Source organism: Eptesicus fuscus, chromosome 14, assembly GCF_027574615.1.
Source record: "Eptesicus fuscus isolate TK198812 chromosome 14, DD_ASM_mEF_20220401, whole genome shotgun sequence".
In the NCBI taxonomy this organism is placed as follows: Eukaryota; Metazoa; Chordata; class Mammalia; order Chiroptera; family Vespertilionidae; genus Eptesicus; species Eptesicus fuscus.
Window position 1 is genome coordinate 52,791,721 of NC_072486.1, and position 26,283 is coordinate 52,818,003.

The following is a 26,283-nucleotide window of genomic DNA, read 5'->3' on the forward strand; positions in this document are numbered from 1 at the left end:
GATTTGGTGGAGTTGTTGAGTCTTGGTGACTCCATAATCCCTGAAGTTGAAAGGGTAGAGCTGTTGAAAGGCTAGGGGTGACGCTGGAACAGGCACATGTTAGAATGTTTTGTACTTTGATGCCCAGGAGCCACAGACCTCCTTATAAAACCTAGAGCCACACCATACAAGGAAGGGGCTGCTTGGAGAGTATGAGCCTCTCTAGAGACAAATTCCTTAACTGTTTTAATTGACCAACGTTAATGCAGAAGGAAAGTAGCAGTGAGTGGAGAGAGGAACAGGAAATGAAAGAAGGAACCATAACTACCAAAGTGGGGAGAGAAAGAAATAGGACCTATTTCCAGGCAGATACCCCACTTCTTTGAACCCTCAAACTCATAGGGTAAGGAAGAAAATAAAAGCTGAAGTGGCCCCATGCTCCAGATTAAGGAGCTCAAAACACACACAAGGTCATAGACCTTGCATGCACACCTGTTAAGAATTTGAACTTGACCTGGACTGGGGGCTGGGGCTTTAGTGAAGTTGTGGACCCTAAGTCCCTCAGAAGGTTGGCTTCTACATTGATATAGAGTTAGCAGAATCTGACTTAAAGAGTCTTATGGTCAAGGTTCCCCCTTCTTTCTCCTCTCTTTCTTCCTTCTCTTCTTCCTCAGCCACCTCATACCACGAAGCTTCATCAACTGCTTGGAGTGGCATGTTTTAATCTGGGCTCCAGCTTCTATGCTGGTTACTTAGGAAGTTCTCCCATTGGCCAGGACTTGCTATCTGTGCAAGGCTTTGATTCTGGCCACATGGCTGGGCACTTTCTGGGCCCCGAGCAGGATCAGACCCCAGAGAGTATGTGTCTGTACATATCTGGCCCCATTACCAAAAACAGCAGCTCAAAGCTCCTACGCTGCTGATGGTGACTTGAGCCCAGATGGTTCTTCTTTCCCAGGAGTCCTCCTAATATTTCAGGAAGGTTTCAGAAGGAGGCAGTAAGCTATGTTAATGGTCTCTCATAAAGATTAATATTTGGAGAGAGTGGGTGATATAGTTTTGGCAAGCATGGCATAAAAAAGGAGGGTATACTAGTACATAGTGATGGGTCTGTGAGGCAGCATCCTCAAACATGGTTACTAAAGAAAAGTTTAAATGATTGATAGCAAATTGCCCCATTTGGGTTCTTTCCCCGTTTTCCTACAACTGGAAAACATCTGGAACTTGGGTCGGGTCACACAAAAGCCACCTGCCCCAAATGGACACTCATTCATTCTCTGCTCGGTGGAGCCCATTCAAGACACTTGGAAGGAAGACAATGGCCTCTCAATCTGAGATACTTCTCCTCACTTTTCCTCAAGCCCAAGTATGCCCTTCCCCTTAAGAGGGAAATCTAACTTTTCAAAGAATAAATTTAAACAATTTCCTGTACAATTGAAAGCTGGATTTTCCTGAAAATTATTTCCCTTCTTATAGAACAAATCCTCTGTTTTAGAAATAATCCTTAGAAGCTGAGTTGGAAATTAACAGCATTTCCCACTACACCCCTCACCCCTCATTGCCCAGCACGCCCATGCACAGGGCACTCACACCCAGGACCTTTTGCAGAAGCTGATCAGTGTTGCTGGCAAGGAAGTCTTGAAGAGTACACCCACACCTGCGTCAGATACATATTGGCACAAACATACACAAATGCACCAGAGAGAATCACACATCCAGAGACCCACATTCAGGCCCATTCATGCACACCACATGTCCTATCCGGATGTGAGTTACATACACACACAGTCAAAAAGAGCAGATGAGAAGACAGGCAAGACCAGCAGCCTGGTGGATGGGAGAGGCAGATGCTAAGTGATGAGTAGGTGAGAAAAGGTGGAGGAAGATAGATGAAACAGAGTGCCTGGGTGGGAAGGAAGTCTGCTGAGTGGTTGGCAAAGTTCCCAAAGCGTATTTATTTCTGAAGCAACGGAATTCTCAGCTGCATGGCTGACCCATGGCTGCAGAGCTCGGGGACACTCTCCTGGACTCCCCAGGGCTGCTCCGCCCCAGCAGGGTCACTGAGGTGGCTGCCAGCTGCTCCTGCCCACTCCATCTGGCAGACTCCTGCCCCTACAGCTGACTTTGTGGCCCATCAGCTGCAGTGTGCCAACGGGCTCAAGTGAGCCTGAAACACCGGCTGGATTTAGGCCACCTCTGTTTGGCTGCTGGCCACCGTGACAGCTATTTGGGGATTCATGGCCTTGACTATCAAGAGGGAAAGGAAAAGGTTGGGAAGAGTCAAGAGTTCTCCATTAATTTACACAATATCATACAAACTGGAGCCCATGGGACATGGAGGAGCTCTCCCTGCACATGACCCATTTTCTTTCATCTGTACAGAAGTCGCCGCGAGGGAAGTGGTAGATGTCCAGTGACGAAGGACAGCTTCCAGGCTGGGGAGCAAACGGTCTTGTTTGGTGGACAAACTTGTGCAACAGCAGTGGAGGGCACATTCCTCCTTCCTCTTGAACCGTGTCCCCCTCTCTGCTCATAGCTCCTGTGCCCAGATGAGTCGTGAACTTCTGAAATGACGGGACTGGAGCCTGGGGTGTCCAAGGACCGGGGTGTGAAGACCCACAGGGTCCTCGGCCCAGTGGTGGTGTTCTCGGTTCTGCCCTCTGGGAATTTCAGCTGCACTAAAAATAATAGAAAAATGCAACACACACGACAAAACCCACACTCAGCAAACACTCGCCACACACACACTCCAGGGACCAGAAGCTGCAGAACTGGCACCCACGTGGGCCTGCCCCTCATTGTCTTCCTGGCCTCTGGGCCTCTGTGCTGGGCCCTGAAACCATCCCAATGGATAGAGAGACAACAGTCAGAATGCAGTATTTCCATTTTAAAAGGTGAAAAGGAAGAAAGGGAACCACCCAAAGTAGTTTCACACACACACACACACACACACACACACACACACACACGCACGCACGCACACACACGCGCACACACACATCACAGCATCACTCCAAGGCTCCGGCTGCCCAGGGAGTGCAGGTGGGGTTGGGGCAGGGCGGCCTCTTATTGAACGCGGTGTAAGGCAGCTGGAAGGTAAGACTGGGTTTTCTGAGCATCCGCTGAAGTGTCCTCTCATTGATGCAGATCTTGCCTCTCAGCATGTTGTTCTCTCCCCCTTCCCACCTCTAGAACTTTGTCCAAAAGTTTGGCAGCAAAGAGAAAACTCCCTTCTTGCTTTGTTCTCTCCTCCACTTCTGGTGTGTCACTGGTGGGCCGGAGGGAACCAGGACAGGAAGAGCAGGAGGAGGAGTGGTTCTGCCATGGCCTCGAAGGTTTGGTGACATCCTGTGAATAAGGGTGTTGCTTCTCTGTGATATGATCAGTGTTGGAGTGACTGGCCTGGTGGGTGGCACTTCCTTCCCTACATTGGTGTCTCTCTAGCCCCCTGGCACTGTCCCTTCCCAGCCCACCACCCCGTCCTCATGAGAGACGGGGATCGGGATGCTGTCTCGAGTGGTGATGTCTCCAGGGAACCATGGAACCAAAAGTTAAGAATTGATGGAAGAGCCACATGGTGGGAACGCCTTCCCCATCTCGGTGATGAGGCAACACACACAACGTCCGACGAGATGCGGTGCCTGAGCCACCTCCACTCTGCCTTGGCACTGGCCTCATCGGGATTTAGTTTTGTTTTATATATGTATATTATATATATATTTATATATATATATGTATGGGTTGGTTTTTTTTTTTAGCACACTGTCCCATTCTCGGGTCTGGATTTAGGGCAGTTGGTCCTCGGGACAGGTTGGACAGAAGGGGCCAAGGTACAGAAGAACCCCGAGATGAGTGTGAGGCCCAGGCCCCCCCACGCACAGAACATGGACCATCCATAGCCATGGCTGATGTCATCGGGGAGTCCATACAGGTAGCGAGGGTAGCGTGACAGCTCAAAGTTGATCCCGGCCACACAGGTGCACAGTGATATGATGCAGAAGGTTCCTGAAGGACAAGGGAAGAAATAAGGGGTGGGAGGAATGGAGAAGGAAAGGGAAGAGGAGAGGGAGAAAGAGAGAAGTGAGGATTATTACAGTTTTGATTTTCTTGAGCAAGAAAAAAAGAAAAGGTTCAGGTAACAAGTTCAATATCGGGAAATACTCATGGAGAAGAGAATACTATTAAGGGATCGAAGCTTCCTTGCTCCCCAATAATTGTCCAGTGTTGGATAAACTCCGGAAGCATCTCCTTTGCAAAAATACTTAATAATATCACGGTAGAGTTTTCTGTAGGGTGGAGTGAGGCAGAAAGCATTCAGTTCATGTTTCTGAAGCTTTTAAAAATACACTGTCTCTGGAGACACAGAAGAAAACACCCCATTTGCTACTTCTTTAAAGAGAAAAATATCTTTATTCTTTTCTTTCTATAAATAATGTCTTACTACAATATTGGGTTTTCCTTGAATCCATTCACCAACAGGTCAGCCAAATCCTGGAAACCCTTTCCCGTTTCCTGTAGGATAATGGTTCCCAAAGTGCTCCCCGTAGCACACTAATCCTGTAGCAGGGGAACCAACGACCTCGGGGAAGTCTGTCCACAACTTCTCCCCATGACGATCCATAGTCTGCTTTGCATATGTTACCTTTTCTAACCTTGCCTTCCGAGGCATTTCAAACACTTAATGTTGGGATCTCCCTTTAAAAAAATATTACTCACATTAACCAATGGGAAGACTGCCAGAAGAAATTGGATGTTATAAAATGCTAGAGAATTATACACCCATTTTTTAACCAATAGAGATACTTGCTGTAGCTAAAATGAGTTCAAGAGCTTTTCTCAGTATCTCCTGTATCTTGTGTTTCTTCTCTCGCCCCTGGTGGGAGCATGGTCTGAAGTTTGGAATGGCTGGGTTGGGTCGATGGAAGGCAGAGGGAGAGGAATATTTTTGGGGGCCGGGAACAAGAGAGGTGCATTATGCTTATATTTACTTAAGACCTCTTGCCTCCTGATGGCCAAGTTTCTTCCAGCCCTCAGGCCCATGACCTTGCGATAATGCACACGGCCACAGTGGCACCAATCAGACCTAACGTTACTAAGCATTGCATGCTAGGGACTGTGCTAAGTGCTGCACAGGTACTGACCTTTTAAATTTCAAAACAAATCTTTAAGGTAGGTTATATTATTCCACCATTTTACTAATTGAGGAAATTGAGGCCCAGAGAACTTAAAACCATTTATATATGTACACTGAGTGGCCAGAATATTATGATCTCTGAACTCATAATAATCTGGCCACTCAGTGTGTATGTGTGTGTGTGTGTATGTGTGTGTGTATATATATGTGTGTGTGTGTGTATATATATATATATATACACACACACACATATATATACACACACACACACATATATATATACACACATATATATATGTATATATATATGTATATATATATATACATATATATATATACATGTATATATATATATATTAGAGGCTCAGTGCATGAATTTGTGCATGGGTGGGTGCGGCCAGCCTGGCCAGGGGGAGGGGACATGGGCAGTTGGCCGGCCTGCCTGCTGGTCGAACTCCTGGTTGAGGGGACAATTTGCATATTAGCCTTTTATTATATAGGATATACACTGAGTGGCCAGATTATTATGTGTTATATATATATATGGATTTTGTTTTTTTTAGCACACTGTCCCATTCTCGGGTCTGGATTTAGGGCAGTTGGTCCTCGGGACAGGTTGGACAGAAGGGGCCAAGGTACAGAAGAACCCCGAGATGAGTGAGAGGCCCACTCACATATATAAATGGCAGCTAGTAACCGTAGAGCCAGACTACAAACTCAGGCAGGCCAGATCCAGAGTTTGTAGTCTCATCCTCTGTGCTATTTAAGACTGGATGCTTCACGGGGCCCCTCTGTTGTGCACCTGGGTGCGAGATGAATTCTGTCTCACCCAGTCTGGGGTGGGGTAGAATGGAGTCCCAGAGGGCTTGTTAAAGCTATTGCTGGCTCCCACCCCCACAGTGTCTGGCTCAGTCAATCTGGGCTGGAGAATCTACATTTTAACACATTCTTGGGGGGATGCTGATGCTGACCACACTTTGGAACCACTGGGTTAGGGAAAAAGTTTTATTGGACAAAGATGAAACTTAATGGTCAAGAGCACAGAGGAAGAAATACAAATGGGCAATAAATGGTAAAATTACCAACAACGAAAGAATTGAAAATTAAAAGCATAGTCACAGAGCATCATTTATCAAGTTAGCAAAGTTTTATTTACTCGTTTTTGTTTTGCTTTGTTTAAAAAAAACTACCACTAGCTCCATAATCAGTAAGGGAGTGGAAAAATGGACCATCCCATAGATTCTAGGGGAAGTGATGATGAAAATGACATTTTGGATTAAGAAAATAGTCCCCCTGGGGAACAAAGACCTAGCTCTAACACTGTTCGGGTGCTGGAGGGCGTCTCTGAGGCGCTGCTGTTGGTCAGTGCAGAGACCAGTCAGGGGCCACTGCAGTCATCAGTGAAAAGGGAGGAGAGGGCTGCAAGAGGGGAGCAGGGCAGGAGTGGATGACTGTTGAGTGAATGATTGCTTTGGAGGGGCAACTTAAAGCGAGGCATCAGGGGTGACGCACAGATGCGGTTGATAAATCAAGGAAGAAGAGATTAGGTCCAGGGGGACTACTGCCAAATGGAAATGGCCCTATTGGTTGATAACATATACCTTGTTGCTATGTTAATGCAGTTCATTTGGGGATCTTCTTGGCTTAAGTTCCTGTTCTGAGACTTTCAAACCTTTTAACATTTCTTTTGCTTATTAGCGCTTGTCAGTGTTTCCATGGGTGAGGAGGAACCTTTTAGGGTTCTCACTAAAGATGGCCCTTGAAGCCTTCTGTGCAACTTGTTAGGAAATTTGTGAGACAACGAGGAAGAGTCGGAAGAGGTTGGGTTAGTTTCCACATCTACTACTGTTTTCCATTGCAAGCAAGAATTCTATTTTTAGGTAGTTCTTGCACTTATGAATCCCAGTTTGGAATGTGGGTTAATAATGAGAAATGGACCCATGCAGGCACAAGGCAGAGCCCCAGTAATGTGTTGCCGCTGTTACTTAGCAGCATGTTTTGACAATGGAAATAACAATGCGCTTTGACACATGGGGCGGGGGGAGGAGGGGGAGAGACAGGACATAGCAGGCAAGGACCCCACCTGCCCCCGCTATCTGCCCAGGGTGCTGAGCCCGCCTCTCTGACCTGTGGATTGGTGACTGACTGGGGAGTGCGGAGTGGAGACTTTTCCCCCTCTGCCGCCACCACCTCACTGGGGTTCTTGGGTGGGGGGTGGGGGGTAAGGTGAATACAGACTTTAAATGCCTCTGTTGGGAAACGTATCTCAGTGAACAGGTGGTAACAGATATTATAACATTGGGAATTGCAACCTCCTTCCATTCACATAGAGAACAGTGGTCCTTTGGGCAAGTATGAAGTCCTCTTCTGTCCCCCCATGGCAGGCCCTCACCTCTGGAGCTGGGTCCTCAGAATCTGCTTTTTTATTTCTCATGAGAGACATTTGAGGGTCCATGAAAGGCAAACATGAAATGCGCAGTCACATCTTCTCAATAACGCCCCCTGGCTTTGGGTTTGGGCCTAACATCCAATCAGACTCCAAGACTAACTGTAGCCCTAGCGTAACAATTCCATGGGAAGAACTCCGCCCCAGGCCCTTCCCTTTGGAGCCAGGCTCTGCTGTGTGCTCAGGTGCAGGGACAGGCAGGGGGGACCCAGCAGTGAGGATTTCCAGGCTAAGTGCTGTCAGGTCTCGTGTGGGGAGGCAGGCTAACCGTGATGGGGCGGAGTGAGCAGGAGGTTCATCAGTAGTGAGCTCCATGATGTGCAGAGAAGCTAGCCAGCACATATTTGGTGACCGTCTGTTTGTGCCCAGCATTATGCTAGATGCGAGGGAGATCAAAGAAGAGGAAAATCTTTAATGAAACCTCAAATAAAAAGATGAAAAGAAAGCATATAATCTAGTTGGGAATATGGGACGTTCATGAGTGAAAAGTTGTGGATGAAGTGAAAACAACACCAGAGTGGGGATCAAGAGACGAGCTTAGCGGCAGCTCTGAACCCTCAGTCCACTCATCGGTGAGATCGGGGGGCGAGAGCAGAGACGGTGAGGTCCTCCCGCACCTGGTGGTCTCTAGGGAAAGAGGCACAATACCCAGGAGTAAGTGGTGAGAGTCACTCTTTGATAGGGACCATCATGCTGAGCTGGGGAAGGTTTCCCCGGGAAATAGGGACTTGAAGGTGGAAAAGGAATTCTGCAGGCGATAAGCAGATGGGGTGCTCACCTGGTCTCCTTCAACCTCAGAGGCCCGTCGTCCTGGGTCCCTGTGCCTGAGGTGAGAAGGGGAGCCCACATACCACTGCACCTCCAACTTCTGAAACGCTTACAGCTGCCATCCCAGTCATTTCTCACATCACTACTGGAATAAATAACGCTTCCTGCCTTCTATTTTTGCCTCCCCTCCCCCAAAGAGATTCCTATCACACTTAGCATTAAACCCAGACCCCTTACCCTGCTCGTATGGCTTTACTTGAGTGAACCTTACCTTGACCTCTACCCCCCCATGACCATTCCCTGCACTCTAGCCACACAAAAGAGCATTCTATGTCTGAAACTAGCTCAACTTGTACCCACCCCAGGGCCTTTGCACTTGCTGTTCCCTTGCCTGAAATGGCCTTCAACTAGCTCTTCTCAGGTCTCAATTCAAATATCACCCTCACAGAGAGATCCTCCCTGGCCCTCTTCTCCCAAACTGTGTTCCATGGAGGTGTCTCAGGAGCAAGAGGGAGCAGACAAAGCTCCCAGCCCTCTCTCCTCTCTGGCCAGAATAGCTCTGCTTTGGTCTGTTTCCATGTGAAATTTCATCTGAAGAAAGGAGTCCAGTAATTTAAACATTTTTGAGAGGCACAGGCCTGGTCCATTTGCAAGGGAACCTCAAGGTATGTCATTACAGAACGATGCTTTGGACAGCCAAGTCCGATGGCATTCATTAGCGGCAAGTCCACACCTTTGGCAGAAAGGGCAAAGCAATCTCAACCCTCATTCCTGCTGGTTCTGGAAGGGGCCTCAGACTCCTACTCAGCCCAGCCCTCTGGGCAGCCAGCCCCAACCAGTCAGTTGCAGCTGCCTGGAGTGAGAAATGAAATCTAATTATAATTACCCACTCTGTGCCAGGACGGGCATTCGCATGGACTCAGAGCTCAGAAAGCCCAGTTAGGAGAGATGGCACCACCCCGTGTAGCTTGTGCTAATAAGACTCTCTGCCATCAAGGGAACAGTGCCCTCCAGGCCCATCAAGTGTCCCTACTTGCAAAGTCCATCTGTGAGTGGAAAGGGCCAACGGGTATAACAAACTGCGCCAACCTAAGTGCTCCTTCTGCGTGTTCAAGCATGACACCTGCTTCCTTGCATGACCACCCTGGCCACTCCTCTCAGCGTGTCCTGTCAGCACCTGTCTGGAGGAGGAGAGAGCTCTGCAGTGTCTCGGGCTGCTGCCCGCCCTCTGTCCCCTGCCCTGCCCCCTCCATGCCAGGCACAGCTGAGTCTCCAGTGAGGGTGAGAGGGAGGAAACGGTTTTCATGCCCAGACTGCCGGCTCTGTGTTCCAATACCAAACCCAGCTTCCTCATCCACCCCCTTCGCATTGCTGCCATTTCTAATTAGTGTTTCACGGATTGCCAAATATTAGATTCTAGTTTCCCCCCTAGTTTTAGCTCCTTGGCCGTTTGACAACTTCCTCCTTCCTGGATATGTCTGCCCTCGGTTTCCAAGCTGTGCCCTGGCCCAGGACCGGTCCCACCTCCCTAGATGCCACTCTGTCCCTGGAGGGCTTCTCAGTCGCCTTTTGTCTTTTCAGACTTGAAAGCCCCCCTCACACTCTTTCTGGCACCTTCGCCCCGTCCTCTGCCTGGAACTGCTACCAGTACATGAGTCACAGGGTTATCTGAAATCATATACTCTGCGATTACGTGTCCCAAGTCCCCCGGGACAGTATGCTTCAGGTATTCCCTGGCTATCCCCAGATGCCCCATGCTATCCCCACAAGCCCCGATTCCCTTAAGTCCCTGACTTCTTTTATTCTTTCATAATCTTGCTTCCCTGTAGGGGGATCAACCATCCCAGGATGCCTGGGAGTTGGCGGCAGGTGTGTCTTGGGCTACATGGAACACTTTGGTCACCCTTCCCACAGGTTCCTGCACAGCCCGGCTCTCCACTAATCGGTGACACTGTGACGGCGACATGATGAACCCTTTGCTTGCAAGTTAAAGAAACCATAATGCCTTAGCCCAGTGGGAGCACAGAAACGTGGATCCAGGGATGTGTTGCTAATGTCGAGAAATGCCAGGCTGTGGTAGCATTGTTTTGGGGCAGCTAATTCTTTAGCAACATTGAAACATCACCAGGGAACACTCAATCAGCCACCACAAGGGATCCATCCCAGCACCAAGATATGGTTAAGCTGGCAGTCAGAGTTCTGGGGTTAACCCCCTGCTCAGCCCACTCTTGGGCACCGAGTGCAGGTATAAGACGGACAGGACGGGCCTCCTGTGTGGTTGCTGCCTATCAGCCTCCACAGGAAGGGGCGGGAGACCACACGCCCCCACCCACTTCAGGGCCTGTCAGAGCAGCCAGGGCAGTAATGCCATACGAATGGACCCTGCAGAGAAATGGCACCAGAACCGAGGCCTCAGGCTCCGCAGCAGAAATGCTCTTACTAATTCAAGAAGCCATCGCCTAGGCAACCGAGGCCCTGCTGAAGGTTCTCGCAAGAATCCGGGGCACTGACATATTGTGTGCACAGGCGTTTTGCCGAATAGCTTCTCCTTAAGTGACCAAGTCGTGCCCAAATCTTTGCTGGAGTATAATTTCTGCAGCTTTCTAGGGTTGGAAATCCACCCGTGTGACATTATTTTCTGCTCTTGGAAATGAGGAACAATATGTGCGTATCCCTGACCCTTGCATGTTGCCTTGTTGCTATGTGGCCAGAGGGCCCCTGTTCTGACCCGAACCCACAGGTGGCTGCAAAGCTGTCTGTCCCCTTGTGGATGTGCAAGTCCGGGACCTCTGAGAAGCAGCAGCCTGTGTCCTCCCTAAGACACTCCCCCATCAGTCTCTCCCCTCTTTGAAACTGGAAACAAGCAAAGTCAGCAAACAGAGAAAGGATTCCTCCTCCTCCACCAGCAGTGTCTGCATCCCCAAAAGCTGATGTCTACTAAACCCTTCCTTTGCTTAGATTAAAAGCCTCAGTAGCATTTGGCTCCCAAGAGCACTTTCCAGCTTTGCTCAGACCTGCGTGGCATATAAATGACTGTTGAATTATACACCGTTGCATCAGCAGCAGCCAACAGGCAGGTCACATGGGGCTTTCCATCCAAGGTGCCTTAGGGGTTCATTGGGATGAGGCAGGGGTGGTGACAGCCTCCAGAGAACACACAGCAAGGGATGGGGCCCTGAGTTAGGACAGATCATCCATCATTCTGAAAACTCTGCAAACGCTCTAGGTTGAGACACTGCATAAGTGTCGTCACGCCCCTGGGAAAGCAGCATTTGTGTTTCCGAGGCTGTGTCTACATGCTACGAGGTTGTCCTATGTGATGCAACATCCTAACTCAAGCACCGAAAGGGACTAGCCCATCCATACAGGTTAGCATTGTTTCTAAAGTGAACGCTTCCAGAGTCCTATCATAGAACTTATCCCTTGGTTTTTCCATATCTAAAGGGAGGCCACCAAACCTGGAAACACAGGTGTCATGGACTGAATTGTGTCCTTGTAAAATTCATGCTGAAGCCCTAATCCCTAGTGCCTCAACGTGACTATATTTGGAGATAGGATCGTTAAAGAGGTAATTAAGCCCTGTGGCTCAGTTGGTTGGGCATCATCCTGTACACCAAGCACGTCAAACTCACGGCCCGTGGACCGCATGCCTCGTTTATTTGGCCGGTGTTAGCCTTTGAGTTTGACATGCTTGCTGTACACCAAAGGGATGCAGGTTTGATTTCCAGTTTGGGCACATGCCCGGGTTGTGGGCTCGATCATGGATAGAGGTTGTGCAGCAGGCAGCCTATAGATATTCAGCTCTCACATTGATGTTTCTTTCTCCTTCTCTTTCTCTTTCTAAAAGTCATTATTTTTAAAAAAGAGATAATTAAGTTAAAATGAGGCCATTATGGTAGGCCCTCATCCAATATGACTGGTGTCTTTATAAGAAGAAGAGGTTAGGACATACAAAGAGACACCAGCCAGCTGCATGTGCAGAGGGAAGACCACACAAAGAGGCAGCAAGACAGCGCCCATCTGCAAGCCATGGGGAGAAGCCTCGGAGGAAACAGCCCTGCTGACACCTTGACCTTGGACTTCCAGCCTCCAGAACTGTGAGAAAATAAAGCTCTCTTGGTTAAGCCACCCAGTTTGTGGTATTATGTGTTGGCAGACCTAGCGATCAAATACAACAGGTGAATACATAATAATTATCCTATTAACACAACATTTCAATCTGAACATTATGGCCTCCCTGTAGCTAAACAGGCATCTAAACAGAGCCATATAGAGCTATAGCTGCTGGGTATCTTGTGTGTGTTTTGTTCATCTATTCACCCTCACCAATGTATCCATGCCGGCTCCCACTTACTACCAATCAATGCATTTATTCTCTTAGGTGTATATTTAGATTTGATCACAATATCATTGGTCTTGGTGACCTCCATGCCAAAGATAGAGCCTTTACAAACTTGGGAAAACATCTAAAGGGCCGAGCAAGTGAAAGAGGGCCTCGTCGGGTGTTCAAAGGCTTTGCCATGATGGGAGTTGACTAAGGTCAAAGCACCATGGTCCAGTCTCTTTGACTGGAGTCTGGCATCGCCCTCCTCTCCTAGTCTATGGAGAGCCTCTGTGAGCTGTCCTAGAAGGTATCCTCAGTGGGCCAGTCCACGTCCCCAGTCTCTCAAGAAACCTTCCCTGAGCGTGCCCAGCCCAAGATAATCCGCACTGGTTCTAAATTCCTAGAACTTTCATGGTCTGCCAGTGGCCACCTGACCATGCATGAAGGACACCTCTTGTTTTAGCTTGTGTTCACCCAGGGGTGGGGAACCTTTTTTCTGCCAAGGGCCATTTGGATATTTATCACATCATTCACGAACCATACAAAATTATCAACTTAAAAATTAGCCTGCTATATTTGGTCAAACATTTAATTAACTCACCCCTAATGCCTTGGCAGGGCCACCCCAAATGATTTCACTGGCCTTATATGGCCCTAGGGCCAGATGTTCCCCACTCCTGACTGTAACTTTCTCCTGAACCCAGATTGCAGGGGTGTCTCCTTTTGCATCATACACAGCACTGAGCATTCAATCCAGATCACCGGGAGAAATGGATTTCTAGGCTGTGGGGCTTTGAAGTGAAACGAAGTACATATGCCTGGTCCTCCCATCTTCCTTTTTCCTCCCGGCTGTGATTGCGGAGGCGTTAGCATACGTGTGAGTGGGCCCGTGCACCCACGCATGGACACACCCACCTGGGTCTCAATGGGTCCCTTGGATTTCAGGAGGCATTTTAATTTTTACAGAAGTTCGGCATCTGAATAATACCCTCTCGGCAGGATTACTTTGAAGAGCGATAATAATAAATGTGAAAAGGCTTAGAGAAGTTAAAATTGCTTTCTATATGGAAGGTATAATATTAGAAATTCAAGCTTGAAGTGAGGGCAAAGACAAATTGTTCTGGAGGGCAAGAAAAAATGTGGCTGCTGCTTTCATTACCAGCGCCCGCTTCATTCTCCCCGCCCGGCCCAGGTAGATGCTACACCAGGAAGCGACTGCGCCCAACAAAGAAAGTGCTCACTCAGGATTCTTCATTCTGTGGACTTTGCTGCAACCAGAACCATGGAAATTGGAAAATCTCAGAATGCGCATCTGAGACATTGGTAATGCAATTTATTTTCGGGCTCAGGGAGGTTACAGTGTCCAGTGGGGGCTGCATTATGACATTGGTGGGTTTGTGAAGAAACTCGTAAGGCTGTGGCTCAACCAGGATGGAGAGAAGGAACTAGCCCAAAGGAGTGGGAATCCTATGGAACATGGGATGGGGACCTTTTGTAGGTGCTGTAGAGGTTCTGGCCTGGTCCTCTGGAATAGAGAGGTGGCATGCACAGTTATCCATACTCATTCATTAAGCACCTACTATATAATGGACTGAGAGCTAGATTTTTATTATTTTTTGTTTGCACAGTATACGTTCCCTTCTTTCTTCTTTTGCTAAAACAACACCACCGTTTTCTCCTGGCAAAGCCATTCTATGATCACGATGATTAATTCAGACATAGGTACTCGATTCAAGCCAAGTCTCAATTTTTGAATCTTCTGTGCCTCTTGAGGTTGCTGTGAGATTATATACATACATATAATTATATATGTAAATTACATATATATATATATATATCATATAAATTGTATAACTCCCATAGTAATCTCAAGTTATATAATTTGCTAAAGGTCCTAAAGCATACATCCCAAGTAATTATTTCATTTTTCTGTAAAGCCAAAGTATTTGACTTCAGAAACATCTGAGAACTATACACTACACTTGCTTCCATTGCCTCCATTAAAAAAAAAAAAAACCCACAGGGACGCAACTACTGGCCCAATCCACTTTTGCACACCTGACCTTTGATGTTTCATGCTTCATGGAATAAAAAGTAGGAAAGATCTGAGGTGGGTGGTCTGAGGGGAGCTATGAGCTTTCTAAATAGGGTGGGAAGGAGAGTTCTAGAAAGATAATGAATCAAGGATGCAGCATGTCAAAAAAGCTCATGGACACAGACAACAGCATAGTGATTACCAGAGGGAAAGGGGATGGGGAAGGTAGAAGAGGGTAAAGCGGGGGAAAGTGGTGATGGAAGGAAACTTGACTTTGGGTAGTGAACACACAATACAATATACAGATGATGTATTATAGAATTGTACACCTGAAACCTATACAATTTTATTAACCAATGTCACCCAAATCAATTCAATAAAAAAATTTTAAAAATCAGTACTTTGCAAGCAAATTAGATAACCTAGATGAAATGGACAAATGCCTAGAAACACAAAACCAAACAGTACTAAATCAGGAAGAAATGTAAAATCTGAATCAACCTATAACTAATAGGAGAATTGAATTAGGAAAAAAAAAAGAGTGCAGTGTGTCATCTTTTCAATGCAAAACTCTGCAGCTTCCTATCCATCTGGCCTTGGTTCAGAGCTGAGGAGCAGTGGGATCCAACTGGCTTCTTAACTAAACCGAGAGTGGCATCAGCAGCTGTGCAGAGAGGAACACTCTCAAGCTGTGACTCGTGAGCTTCCAAGAGTAAGCCCCTCAGAGCATGTCATCTTCCTGCCTCTGCCTCTCTTTCCTCTCCTCTTCCTTGGCCACCTCTCTCTGGTGGACGACAATGGCGCACAGTGCAAACTTTGAGAAGCTCTAGGGCAGAGGGCAGTCTTGCCCGGGGTTTCTTGCTGGGGACAAAGCCTGCACAATCGCGGACATTACAGCTTCCTGGTTGTTCTGGTCATTCAGCATCCCAGGTACATCCAAGGCGTTCGCAGAGAAAGCCACATCACCTCCAGGGCCGGCGTGAAGCCCACGTCTGAGTTCCTGCCTCACTTAGTGTAAGGGTCTCCTGGCCCACAGGCACACCAGCTTGTTCTGCTCCGGCTTCCTGGTGGGAAAGCTGCAAGGGAAGGGGATGTGGCTTCGTGGAAAGAGAACGCCACCAAGAATCAGACAATCCAGGTTCTGGTCTCTCCCTTGCCCATGAACTGGGCACATCACCGCATGTCTCTGGGCTGTGATCCCTTCAACCATAAAGTACAGGAGGCAGGACCAGATCTCTAATGCCTTCCAGTTAAGTGATCCCATGACGTTAGGTATTGGGGTGAGGAGGTGCCACCCTCTCTGAATTGCTGTAGGACTGGCTGTCACTTATTTTGTCAAACATGAGCCACCTGGAGACAAGATCACCTCCTGACATGCAGAGAAGGGCTGGTGGATGAGACCATTAGATGTCATTATTTGACATCGACGTGCATATGAGGCTCAGCTCTAAATTGCCTTGATTTTCAGTGTGGAAGGATTGGGACGCAGCTGTTTAAGTGTCTGGAAGAAATTGGCTCCTGAGAGAAATCTCTCTGGCTTGTGCCCTGTCTGATCGGAGCTGATGCCATGTTAATTAGTAGAGGAGGAGGCTTGGGGTGGTGGCCAGAAGATCAGGCGAGCCTGCCACCTGGTTTGGGGTATGGTTTCATCTGCCTGGCACATTTGTCAGCTTGGCTTTGCCTTTCTTTAAGATGAAAACATGTACCCAAGTATATTTGCATGCTGTCACCTCACTGCTGGGTCACTGAGCACATATACTGAGTGGCCAGATTATTATGATCTCTGAACGCACAATAATCTGGCCACTCAGTATATATATATATATTCATGCATGGGTGGGGTCCAGCCAGCCTGGCCAGGGGGAGGGGACATGGGCGGTTTGCCGGCCTGCCTGCTGGTCGAACTCCTGGTTGAGGGGACAATTTGCATACTAGCCTTTTATTATATAGGATATACACTGAATGGCCAGATTATTATGCGTTCAGAGATCATAATAATCTGGCCACTCAGTGTATGTCACTTTACATAGACCAAACATGGATGTGTAATATTTATAATGGATGCCCAGAGGGACAGGCATTGTTTCAAGTGCCTTACAAATGTTAACTCTTTAATTCTCAAAACAATCTTCTGATGAGGAAAGCGACTTTAGAGGAGGAAAGTGAGGCACAGAGAAGTTAAGTAAATTGTCCAAGGTCACACAGTTAGTTACGTTTGGAGCCAGGATTCAAACCCATGCTTTTACCACTTGTTATGCTGCCTCTCATTTCTTAAGTGTATGTATTGTCTCTGGAGCTGGACTGTAAGCAATGTAAGCAAAGAAGCTCTTTTCTTTCCCCATAGTGTTCTATGCACAGTGGTGTTTAAGTCAGATTTATCAACTAGATGATGAGACTGGAGGAGGTGACCCTATCATTATCAAATGGGGCCCTGAGGAGGTTCGGGGTGCCTGGGCTAGTAAAATCTTGTGGCTGGCTTCTTCAGAGAACTAGGAAACCTATCACAGACTGGGAACAATTTCATTCCTTATTTGTGTCAGCGAGAAAGCTGACTTCCTGCAGAGGGACACAAATTTTCTTTAAAAAAAAAAAAAGGAATTGATGGGAAGGAGGTGAAAGTTCACAGAATTATAGGCAAAGCTGGAGAACAGGACAACATGGCCTTGAAAAATAAAGGGCAGAAGCCAGGGCAGGCTCTGTGATCTGGTGGCAGGAATAACGGGCGTCCCCCGGAGCTCTGCCCAGGACAGGACTCAGCTTCTGTTTCTCTCTCTGTGACTCTCCTCTCAGGAATCCAGTGGGGCTGGCTTCATGGGCAGGCACACGAGCTTTCCATGAGGGTGGAGAGCTCAGGACGAAAAGGGATCAAGATCAGAGCACTCACTCTTTCAATAAGACTCTTTGCAGCTTCCCAACAGGACAGAAACCAAACCCAGTGGACAGAGTATGCTGGTGCTTAGCAGAGGACCTAGAGGAGCTCCGTGTGGACCCCAGCCTACCCGAGGGTCCTACTCTCCCCTAGCACCTCCCCCCAATCCTAGGCCCTCAGCCCTTGTAGCTCCTCTTTTCTCTTGAAGGCCTGGGGAATGAAAATGACTCACTCCTCTTCCTTTTCCGAATTCAAACTCAAGGGAGGTAGACAGGGAGAAAAATGTCAGCTACATTCATGGTGAGGCGGCATAACAACTGAGGCTTGAGGCCAGGCCACAATCAGCTCACTAACACTCTCCCCCCAGGCTGGCATTTTAGGGTCGTTTGCCTAAGGGAACGCTCGGCTCTGTCTAGAAGATATGCTCACCCAGAGGTGTTGACTCACACTGGCGGGCCAGAGAAAGGAAAAGAGGCCTCCAAACTGGCCTCCTGATGCTAGCCTTGGCCTTGGGAATGCTGGCCCCCTGGGGAACTGGGCCAGGGCAGAGGACCCAAATGGTGCTGGGCCCACCAGTGTGGCCTCCTCTCCCAAGCTCACTCATTCAGGGAAGTCCGTGATCTCTCGTCCCTTAGGAAGTAGGGCTTAAAATGTAGTCTGTCCTAAAGAGATGAGAGAGCACCCTCCAGTTTCCCTGGGCCATGCTAACTCAGGGACCCTGCACATCTAACACCCAAAGCCTTCTGGGAAATGTGATTTTAATGGAAATGTTAAGAGCTGAGCCACAGTGGGTATTTTAGTTAACTAATTAACATTTTAAAGAAATTATAGCCTGGGTGTGTGGTGGACTCTTTAAGAAGGGATTCCCAGGTTCTGTTAGGGAGACAGTGATTGGCATTCCTTTCCACACACGGCCAAAAATCCAGAGGTCAAATATCATACTAGGTTTACATTTTACCTTTACATAAAGCTGCTTAAGCATTTTAAAAGATAAAAAGTATTTTTTGCTTCATTCACAACAGAGTTCAGTTACCCAGAGCCATATAAAAGCGGAAATGTATTAATAACACGAGAAAGTCTAAACTAGAATGAATAAATAAAGACCTGGCAGGCTGCTTTGGAAAAGTGGCCAAGTCTGAATCTAGCAGCAGTTTCATTGAGTAGAGGAACATTACAAGCCCTTTGAGGGGCAATGATAAGAACAGGGCAAATAGACTCCATTCTCCCTTCAGCCTAATCGTTCGCTCCCCAGAGAGGCTGCTCCTGACCCCTGAGCACAGGTTCCTTTTCCCTGTGTGCCCACAGTTCCCCTCTGCGATGGCACCAACCACGCTGCCTCCAGCACTTGCCTGGGTGGCCCTTAAGGACAGGGACCACACACATTCTTGTTTATGTGTCCTGGGTGCTAGCACAATGCCTGGCACATAGTAGGCACTCAAAGTTTACTGAGTTGAATTCAGTTTGTAAAGCAGATAATAAGAAGTGCAATAGTATGTCTCCAAATATTTGAAAGACTGTTGGAGGAAGATGGTACTGACTTCAGTTTATGTCACTTTAGCAGAAAGGACCCAAAGTTACCGGAAATCCTATTAAGGTTTAAAATGAAAAAGAACAAAATAATGACTAGAGCAGCCAACAAGGATGAGGCCCCTGCCACCATGGAGGCTTAATCCCAGGGAGCAGAGAGGAAATGAACTAGATTTCTGCTCTCCAAGGTACTCCCTATGAGCTAAGTGCCATCAAAATGGTGCAAAGGAATGTCTGAGTGCAGAGGAGCCCGGTTTGAGTTCACATGATTCAAAGGTTTCTGGAAGATGCTGACTATAAGCTGAGTCTCGAGGAAGCACAGGCCTCAACAGACAGAAAAAGGTGGCATGAGGCCGGGAATGACAAGTGCTCTGTGTGGCGGAAGGCCAGTCGGAGACAGAACTGTGGCTGACACTGGACTCCATGCTGGGGGCATTGCCCTTTATTCTATCAACAATGTGGAACTCAGAAGGTTTCCCATCAGAGAAACGACATGGTAATGAGTGTATTTTAGACAGACAGTATGGTGTAAAGGTTGAATTTAGTGGGCAGTATGGAAAGGAACATTTATGGAATACAAATCCCCCAATAGGTGCTTTCTTTATATTATCGCATTCCAGCCACACAACAAACCTGCACGGTAGGCAGCTCTATCTCAATTTTACAGGTGACAAAAAGGAGGCTCAGAGGTTGGCAACTAAGTGGTGGGCAAAGATTTCCGTCCACCAAGCTAAATGGCTGTCAAACTACTGCAGTAGTATGAAGGGCCTGCATGGCGCTCAGCGGATGGAAGTGAATGAATGGGCCACAAAGAATATTGCAAAGGAAATATTGGCAGATGTTGACATTTGATGGAAAGGTACAGGTAAAACCAGAAAAGTGAAAAATGACCCAGAGGTGAGTGACAGGCTGAGGTGCTGAGGAAATCAAGAAAAGAAGCTCATTTCACCGGGGAAAGGGAATGGAGAAAGCTGGCATTTATCAGGTGCCTACAATAAGCCAGTGTCGAGCACATATGCAATAAACATAAAGCACACGCATAATGTATGTAGAGAAAGGACAAGTCTAGTTCAAGGCATGTTTGAGGTTCCAGAAGGGTGGAGATGTCAATTGAAAACACGAGCCTGGAGGTCAGAAAAGACTGTTGCACATGCAGGTTCCAGACTCCTCTGTGCAGATATAATGATCACTGTGAGGATAAGTGTTGTTGACAAGGGGACGTGTTTATGGGGGCGGGGGTAGAGTTGGCACCCACATTTACAGGTAAGACAGAGAGCATGGAAACAGAAAAGATACGGAAGAGGAAAAATCATGAGTGTGCTGTCATGAAAGACAAGAGATGAGAGTTTCAGAAAAGATGGAGAAAGATAAATCCTAGTGAGGTAAGAGGAGATTCAAGGTGAGAGGTGGAGCAGCCAGGAGGAAGCGAGTCTCCGAAAGGCAGCTTCATGACATGCAGGGAAGAGATACCAGACATCAAGAGATGAAATGGGTTGGTGGCTGAGCTACAGAAGTAATAAGTACAGATTCTTCCTTTTGCAACGTGAGCCCCAAGCTTTGTCTCTTGTCTCAGAGCATATGAAAAGATAAGGCCCTCAGCCAATGGGGCTCATTTCCTATTTCTCTAGGAACAATTCCTTGGACAGAATCAGCCTTATCTTTTCTGTCACCCCAGGAGCAATGCCCTTCATCTATCACAATGGAACGTCTGTGTGGGGTTGTCTCTTGCCCTGTTGGGTCATGAGTTGTTGAAGGATTGTAAATATGTCGAAAAGTTCATTATTATCTGGCAGATAGTGCTGCATGATTATTAAGAACCCAGGCTTCAGAGTCAAATGGATTTGAGTTGGAATCCTTGGTCTGGGAACTTTGTGACCTTGGCCAAGATACTTTAACTGTCTAGGCAAGTGCTGGGAACTGCAAAGAAGATAAGCAAGCGCCAGGGATAAACTGACCACACGTGAATCAAACTGTAGAAAGTGCTCATTCTGGGCCAGGCACAGTTCTAGGCACATTCCACAACTTATTTAATTCTCACCACAACCCCACAAGGTGGGTGCTATTTTACAGACGGTGAAACTGAGCTATAGAGAGGATAAACGTGCCTAAGGCTACAGGGCTTTGGTGCAGACCTGACCTGATGCCAGTTTTCACACTTGGATGGTAGTAGTGCCTCCCTTTGGGCCTTCTCCATCCCTCTTCCTCCTGCCCTGCCCCAAACATAGACCTGCCCCTTGCTGGTGGGGGTTGAGGGGAGGGTCCTCTCTGGCTTACCCATTGTTAATGAATGCTTTCCAGTAAGCCTATGTCTGCCTTGCTGGTTAAGCCCTCAGGCTTATTTCCTGATCCCAGGTGGCCTGCTAGGTGGCCTTTTACCAGGTCCCAGGAGCAGAGAAGAAAGGGTGGGGATTAGTGTGAGCACCTTAGATTAAGGCTCCGCCATTTACTTAATTGCATGACTCTGAGTTTGTTTCATGGCTCCCTGGGCCCAGCTCATTATCTACAAAATTAGGGTGGTAATGACAACCTTAAGGGCTGCTAGGAAGATGAAAGAAATAATGTTTGAAGAGCATTTACCGTTGATACAGCAGAGATGGTCAGCAATCTCTTACCTTCTCCCTGTCTGCCTCCTCCACTTGCCTCATAAGGGGGTTTGAAGGTCAAATGAGACCTTAGCCTCCCTTTGCAGTCCTGTGAACTGAAAAGTGTTACCCGAACCATAAATGATCCCCACCCACCCTTTTAGGATGACCAGAGCCTTCCTTCCCTAAGAATGGCAGATTGAAGATGCCCTGGTCTTCTTTACTGTGGAAAAGACAGAATGCGTTTGTTTTTAATATTTTGCATTGTGAAGATGTCAGTCATTCAAAGGAAAACAGCTTAGGTATCACAGTAATGGGTCTCAGTGTCTGCCTCCCCTCTAAAATTGTGAGCGACTCCAAGGTAGGAATGAGTTCTATTTCCTTTTATCCTCCACAGCACCTACTACTTACCAGGTGCTCAACAACTGGCTGTTTTATTTAATGAATGATGGGCAGCCGGCAGGTTCTGAAGGCTAAGTAAAGTGGCGATGGGCTTGCCCCTCTCACAGCCACATCTTGGACATCCTTGATCTTCTGAGGGCTTCTACAGCTAGGGAGAGTATTTTCCAACCCCCAACTAAAGCCACAAGGCATGAGCTATGATCTGATAACAAGAAAGTGTTTGCAATTAGGAGGCTTCCAGAATGTCAGGGAGGTACAGCAGCTCTACACAGGCCCTCTCTCCAATTATTTGAGAGCTGGGGATAAAATGCAAGGCACTACCCACCTGCCCAACAGCCCAAGTTCTGTTAGGATGAAAAGTATGTCCACAAGAGCAGACTACCTTGACCACCTCAGGGGCCAGCTTCATAACCCCTGTCCATTGTCAGTCTCCCATTAGCACCCCCAGGCCTTCCAGGCCATCACCTATCACCAGTGCCCCCTGTACAATGTGGACAGTCAAACAGTTCAGCCTTGCCACCCCCCCCCCCACCCACACACACACAGTGGGGTGCAGGGATGTTTTGTGGGCCCAACGCTGTGCCTGACTATGCACTGTGGGGGCTGCCTGGCCCTGCTCCCTGGCTCTCTAAATTGGGCCACTCTTCCAAGTCATCCCTCTGGTACCCAGAGGGAGCTGGGGCCCTAATTCCTGTGTACACACTACAACGTGCCTGCTGGCAATGCCCTCCGGCCTATCTTTCAGTCCTGGGTCTGGTCTGCACCATTTCCCCTGGTGTCTGGTCCTCTGGCTTCAATCCCCATACACAGGGAGCATCTCAGACATCCAAGAAATAGGAGGATGGGATGGGGGAGAGGAAGAGAGAGGAGTGGCAGGAGCCTCTCCCAGCAGAGTCCTCCAGTCCCCTCCCTTGGGCTTGGCTATTTCTGGTGCCACTTCTCACCTGTCCTCAACCCCTCTGCCCCCAGGACAGGGCAGGAGGAAGGAAATTCCTCCTCACTCACACCTGCTCCTTCCTCTTCATTGCTTCCTGGAAGCAGCTTTGAAGCCCAGCAGGAGGGGTTCTCTCCATTTACTTCAGGCTCCAGCATTTTCCTTTGATTTGTGACTTGTTTCAAGGGCCAGAAGCTTGCCTGGCAAGTTCCCTTTCTCTGAGGCTTGCACACCTCTGTATGAACATCCAGAAGAGCCCCAGGGAGGGCAGCTTTTGAAGTTGCTTTAGAAACCACCCAAGTTTCCATGGCAATCAAGCACTGGGGAGTCACCACCACCTTCCGGGTCTGTTCCCACTGAAAAGGCTGCTGGAGGCACCCCACCCAGTAACGGAGATGTCCCCAGCCACCTGCTCTCTCTGCTCCAGCCTGCCCTTGCCCCACCGCCCCACTTCATGACAGGGACCCCACTTCACTGCAGCAATGCCAGTATTTCTACCCCAGGAAAGAGAGTCTTGTTTTCGTGTCAGGAGACCTTGGGGTGTCAGGGTCCCAGCCTAAGTCTGGACTATTTACATTCAACATTCACTCAATAATTCAGACATGTCTGAGCACGTCTGTGTTGGTGGAGGCAGCCAGTCAGGAAGTCACCAGGCTGTGGAGAAATCACTCATCCTGAGTGACACCCCAAATCATCTTCACACACCCCACCCTGATCCCAGACAGTGACCCAAAACTATATCTTACTGTCCATGGTAACCTAACTTAGCTATTTTTCACTTCCGGGTCTGTCCTGCCCACGGAAGTGGTTTGATTGTTCTTTACAGGAACTTCTCAAAATATCCATCAACTCTTCCTTTGGAAGCTTCAACAGACAGTGTGTGCTCTAAGACTTCATCAGTCCTGCTGTTTCCACCCATGCTGGGCACTATCAGTATTCTCACCCAATTTTAATCAGCCACCCTCATTGAAATAAAGAACCCAGACTTCCAATTCTCAGTAAATTCTGACCTTATTGCCCCCAACCCCCTTCCCCAGTCCTTGTCAGCTTCCCAAAGAGGTGTACTCCCTTACCTCAGTGAGCCGAGAACTCAGCCTAGCCTTATTAGCAGGCTGTGTTGGCAATGTCCAGGGAGTCAGCTTTTGAAGGGAAGGGCAATATGTTTTGTGTGACTATTCAGTCATCAAGGATGAGAAGTGATTTCAAGCACAAGGGACTTGGCCTGAGTTAGGAGAATTTGTCAAGCTCTCTGGGAGCTCCTGTGTCAAAGGCTGCAGCGTCCTGCGAGCATGGCACAGTGCTGGAGGCAGGCCTGTGTGGCTGTAGGGTTTACATGTGGCACAGTGCTGGAGGCAGGCCTGGGAGGTTGTGGGTTTGAGTGTAGCTATTCCAAGGCTCCTTTTGTCCTGTACTAATACCCTAATTCCCCCTTATAGTTGGATGATTCTCCTTCATGAGCAAGGACTTTACACCCCCCATCTCCAACTGTGTGGCAGGGAATTGAAGGTAGCTCATGGGCAAGTGTGGGCAGGGACTTTGAGAGACAAGGATTGGTTCTTCCCAAAGAGCTCTCCTAGATGCCTTCACAAACCACCCTGCTGTCCATCTCCTTCCAGGGTCAGCTCTGTCTCAGCATTTTCCTCTGGGAATTCAGTGACAAAGCAACCCCTGATCAGTGATCACGTGGCTTTCTTGAATGTTTGGACAGGCAGGTTATAGGGCATCTGACAAGGCCTTCATTGACCAGATTTGGCCTTGCAGGGCCAAAGCTGCTTAGTATTCTCTTCTGAAGGGCAAATCTATAATGGAGGCAACCTATAACAGCAAAGTTAGGTTACCATTGGGTGGCCAGGGTGTCACCCATTCCAATTCTAAGGGGAAATGACCTCTCCTGCTGCCTGGGCTGCTGGAGTGATACATCCTGGCCACTCATCCTACGTCAGGCAAAAGTGAATGTCATTTTCTAATCCCCCTGATAATGTGTCTTCCCCCCTAATGTCTTTGTTTTGAAAGCAATTATCAAATGCTAATAAATATTCAAACATATTCTTTCCAAAGGGCAAGACATGCTCCAGGATGTGAAGCAGTTTATGGAGCTCTGCTTAGGATTATGAAAAGAAAGACTATAAGACAAAAAGTCAAGAGAAGAGTCATGATGTTCTAGTGAAATCTCCCGGGAAACTATAAAAGCAATTTAGCAGGGTAAGTAAATAAGTTTTATGCCCTTGACTGGTCATGGTATATCATGGACCCTTCTCTGCCTACTAAAATGGACTTCACTTAGGATATACATATAATTGTAACAGCCACCATTTATTAAGGGTTTCTTATACTGAATTTATTCTTCCTCCCAGATTATCTAATATACATGGTTTCTCCTCTCTTACCCATGAGTTATGAAGTTTGAGGCACAGGGCTTCCTGGTCTTCCAGAAACACCGTCTCAGCCATGTTTCTAAGTCATGCTGGAGTGAGGAATGACAGTGGTAGAAGCTGATGGGAACCTGGATGTTGTTCTACTTCATTGGAGTCCCTAAAATGACTTACTGCCTTAAAGAAATAGTCCTCCAGGCAAGACACCTACGCCTTAGACTTCTCATGTTCGGCTTGTAAGTTTTCAGAAATGCTGGGCCTTTATCAAGGTCTTTGTCTATATGAAGAGGGGTGTCTGAGGTTCATCACACAGATGAACTGCTCTCTGGTGAGCTGGGGGGAGGCATTTGGCATCAGTGGTTTGCAAATTACTGCAATCACTCAAACTTAAGAGCTCGAGCTTCTTTAGGGCATTCTCCTTGTTCCCCCTGACTGACTGGGTAGAAAAGGTTACACTGACCACAGGTGGTAGGAAAAGGACCTTTAATGATTTCCTTTTCCCATTACCATCCCTGCCCTCAATTATGGCCACCATCGCCTCCAGATGCCCCTGTGTCCTTTGAGAAGGGAGGAACAGAAAGGGAATGTGGGAGATTCTAGGGACACTGGCATCTGCTCAGAAGCACAGAACTGGAGCCATGCTAGTGTGGGGAGACGTGTATGTGACACAGGGGGTCATTGGGACCTTCAACACGGAGCACTGGAAACAGCCTTCAAGTATCCAGGCTGGTGGCACAGGCTGGGCTCTGGCTCAGTTAAGCCACTCACTAGCTGAGTGACCTAGGACAACTGACATGACCACTGCTATCTGGGAAGACAAGGAGTTCAAACTGGATAGTCTCTAGGTCCCTTATATTTCTAAAGAGATTTTTTTTAAAGGAATTTTATTGATTTTTAGAGAGGAAGAGAGG

General features: G+C 47.8%; 1 protein-coding gene across 2 annotated transcripts in view; it reads right to left on the bottom strand.

Moving 5' to 3' along the window:
* Nucleotides 1-1,945: 1,945 nt before the first annotated feature.
* Nucleotides 1,946-26,283, bottom strand: part of TMEM178B (transmembrane protein 178B) — a 326,714-nt gene continuing 302,376 nt past the window's right edge. The window contains exons 4-5 of one of the 2 annotated variants that reach the window (XM_054726389.1): nucleotides 3,859-3,984; nucleotides 1,946-3,327 (exon numbers count right to left, since the gene is read on the bottom strand). In XM_054726389.1, the coding sequence (XP_054582364.1) occupies nucleotides 3,326-3,327; nucleotides 3,859-3,984 (128 nt within the window). In that variant the 3' untranslated portion in view covers nucleotides 1,946-3,325. Of the gene's footprint in view, nucleotides 3,328-3,725; nucleotides 3,985-26,283 lie in introns of those variants that run through there. The other variant, XM_008150466.3, reaches the window with a different exon arrangement.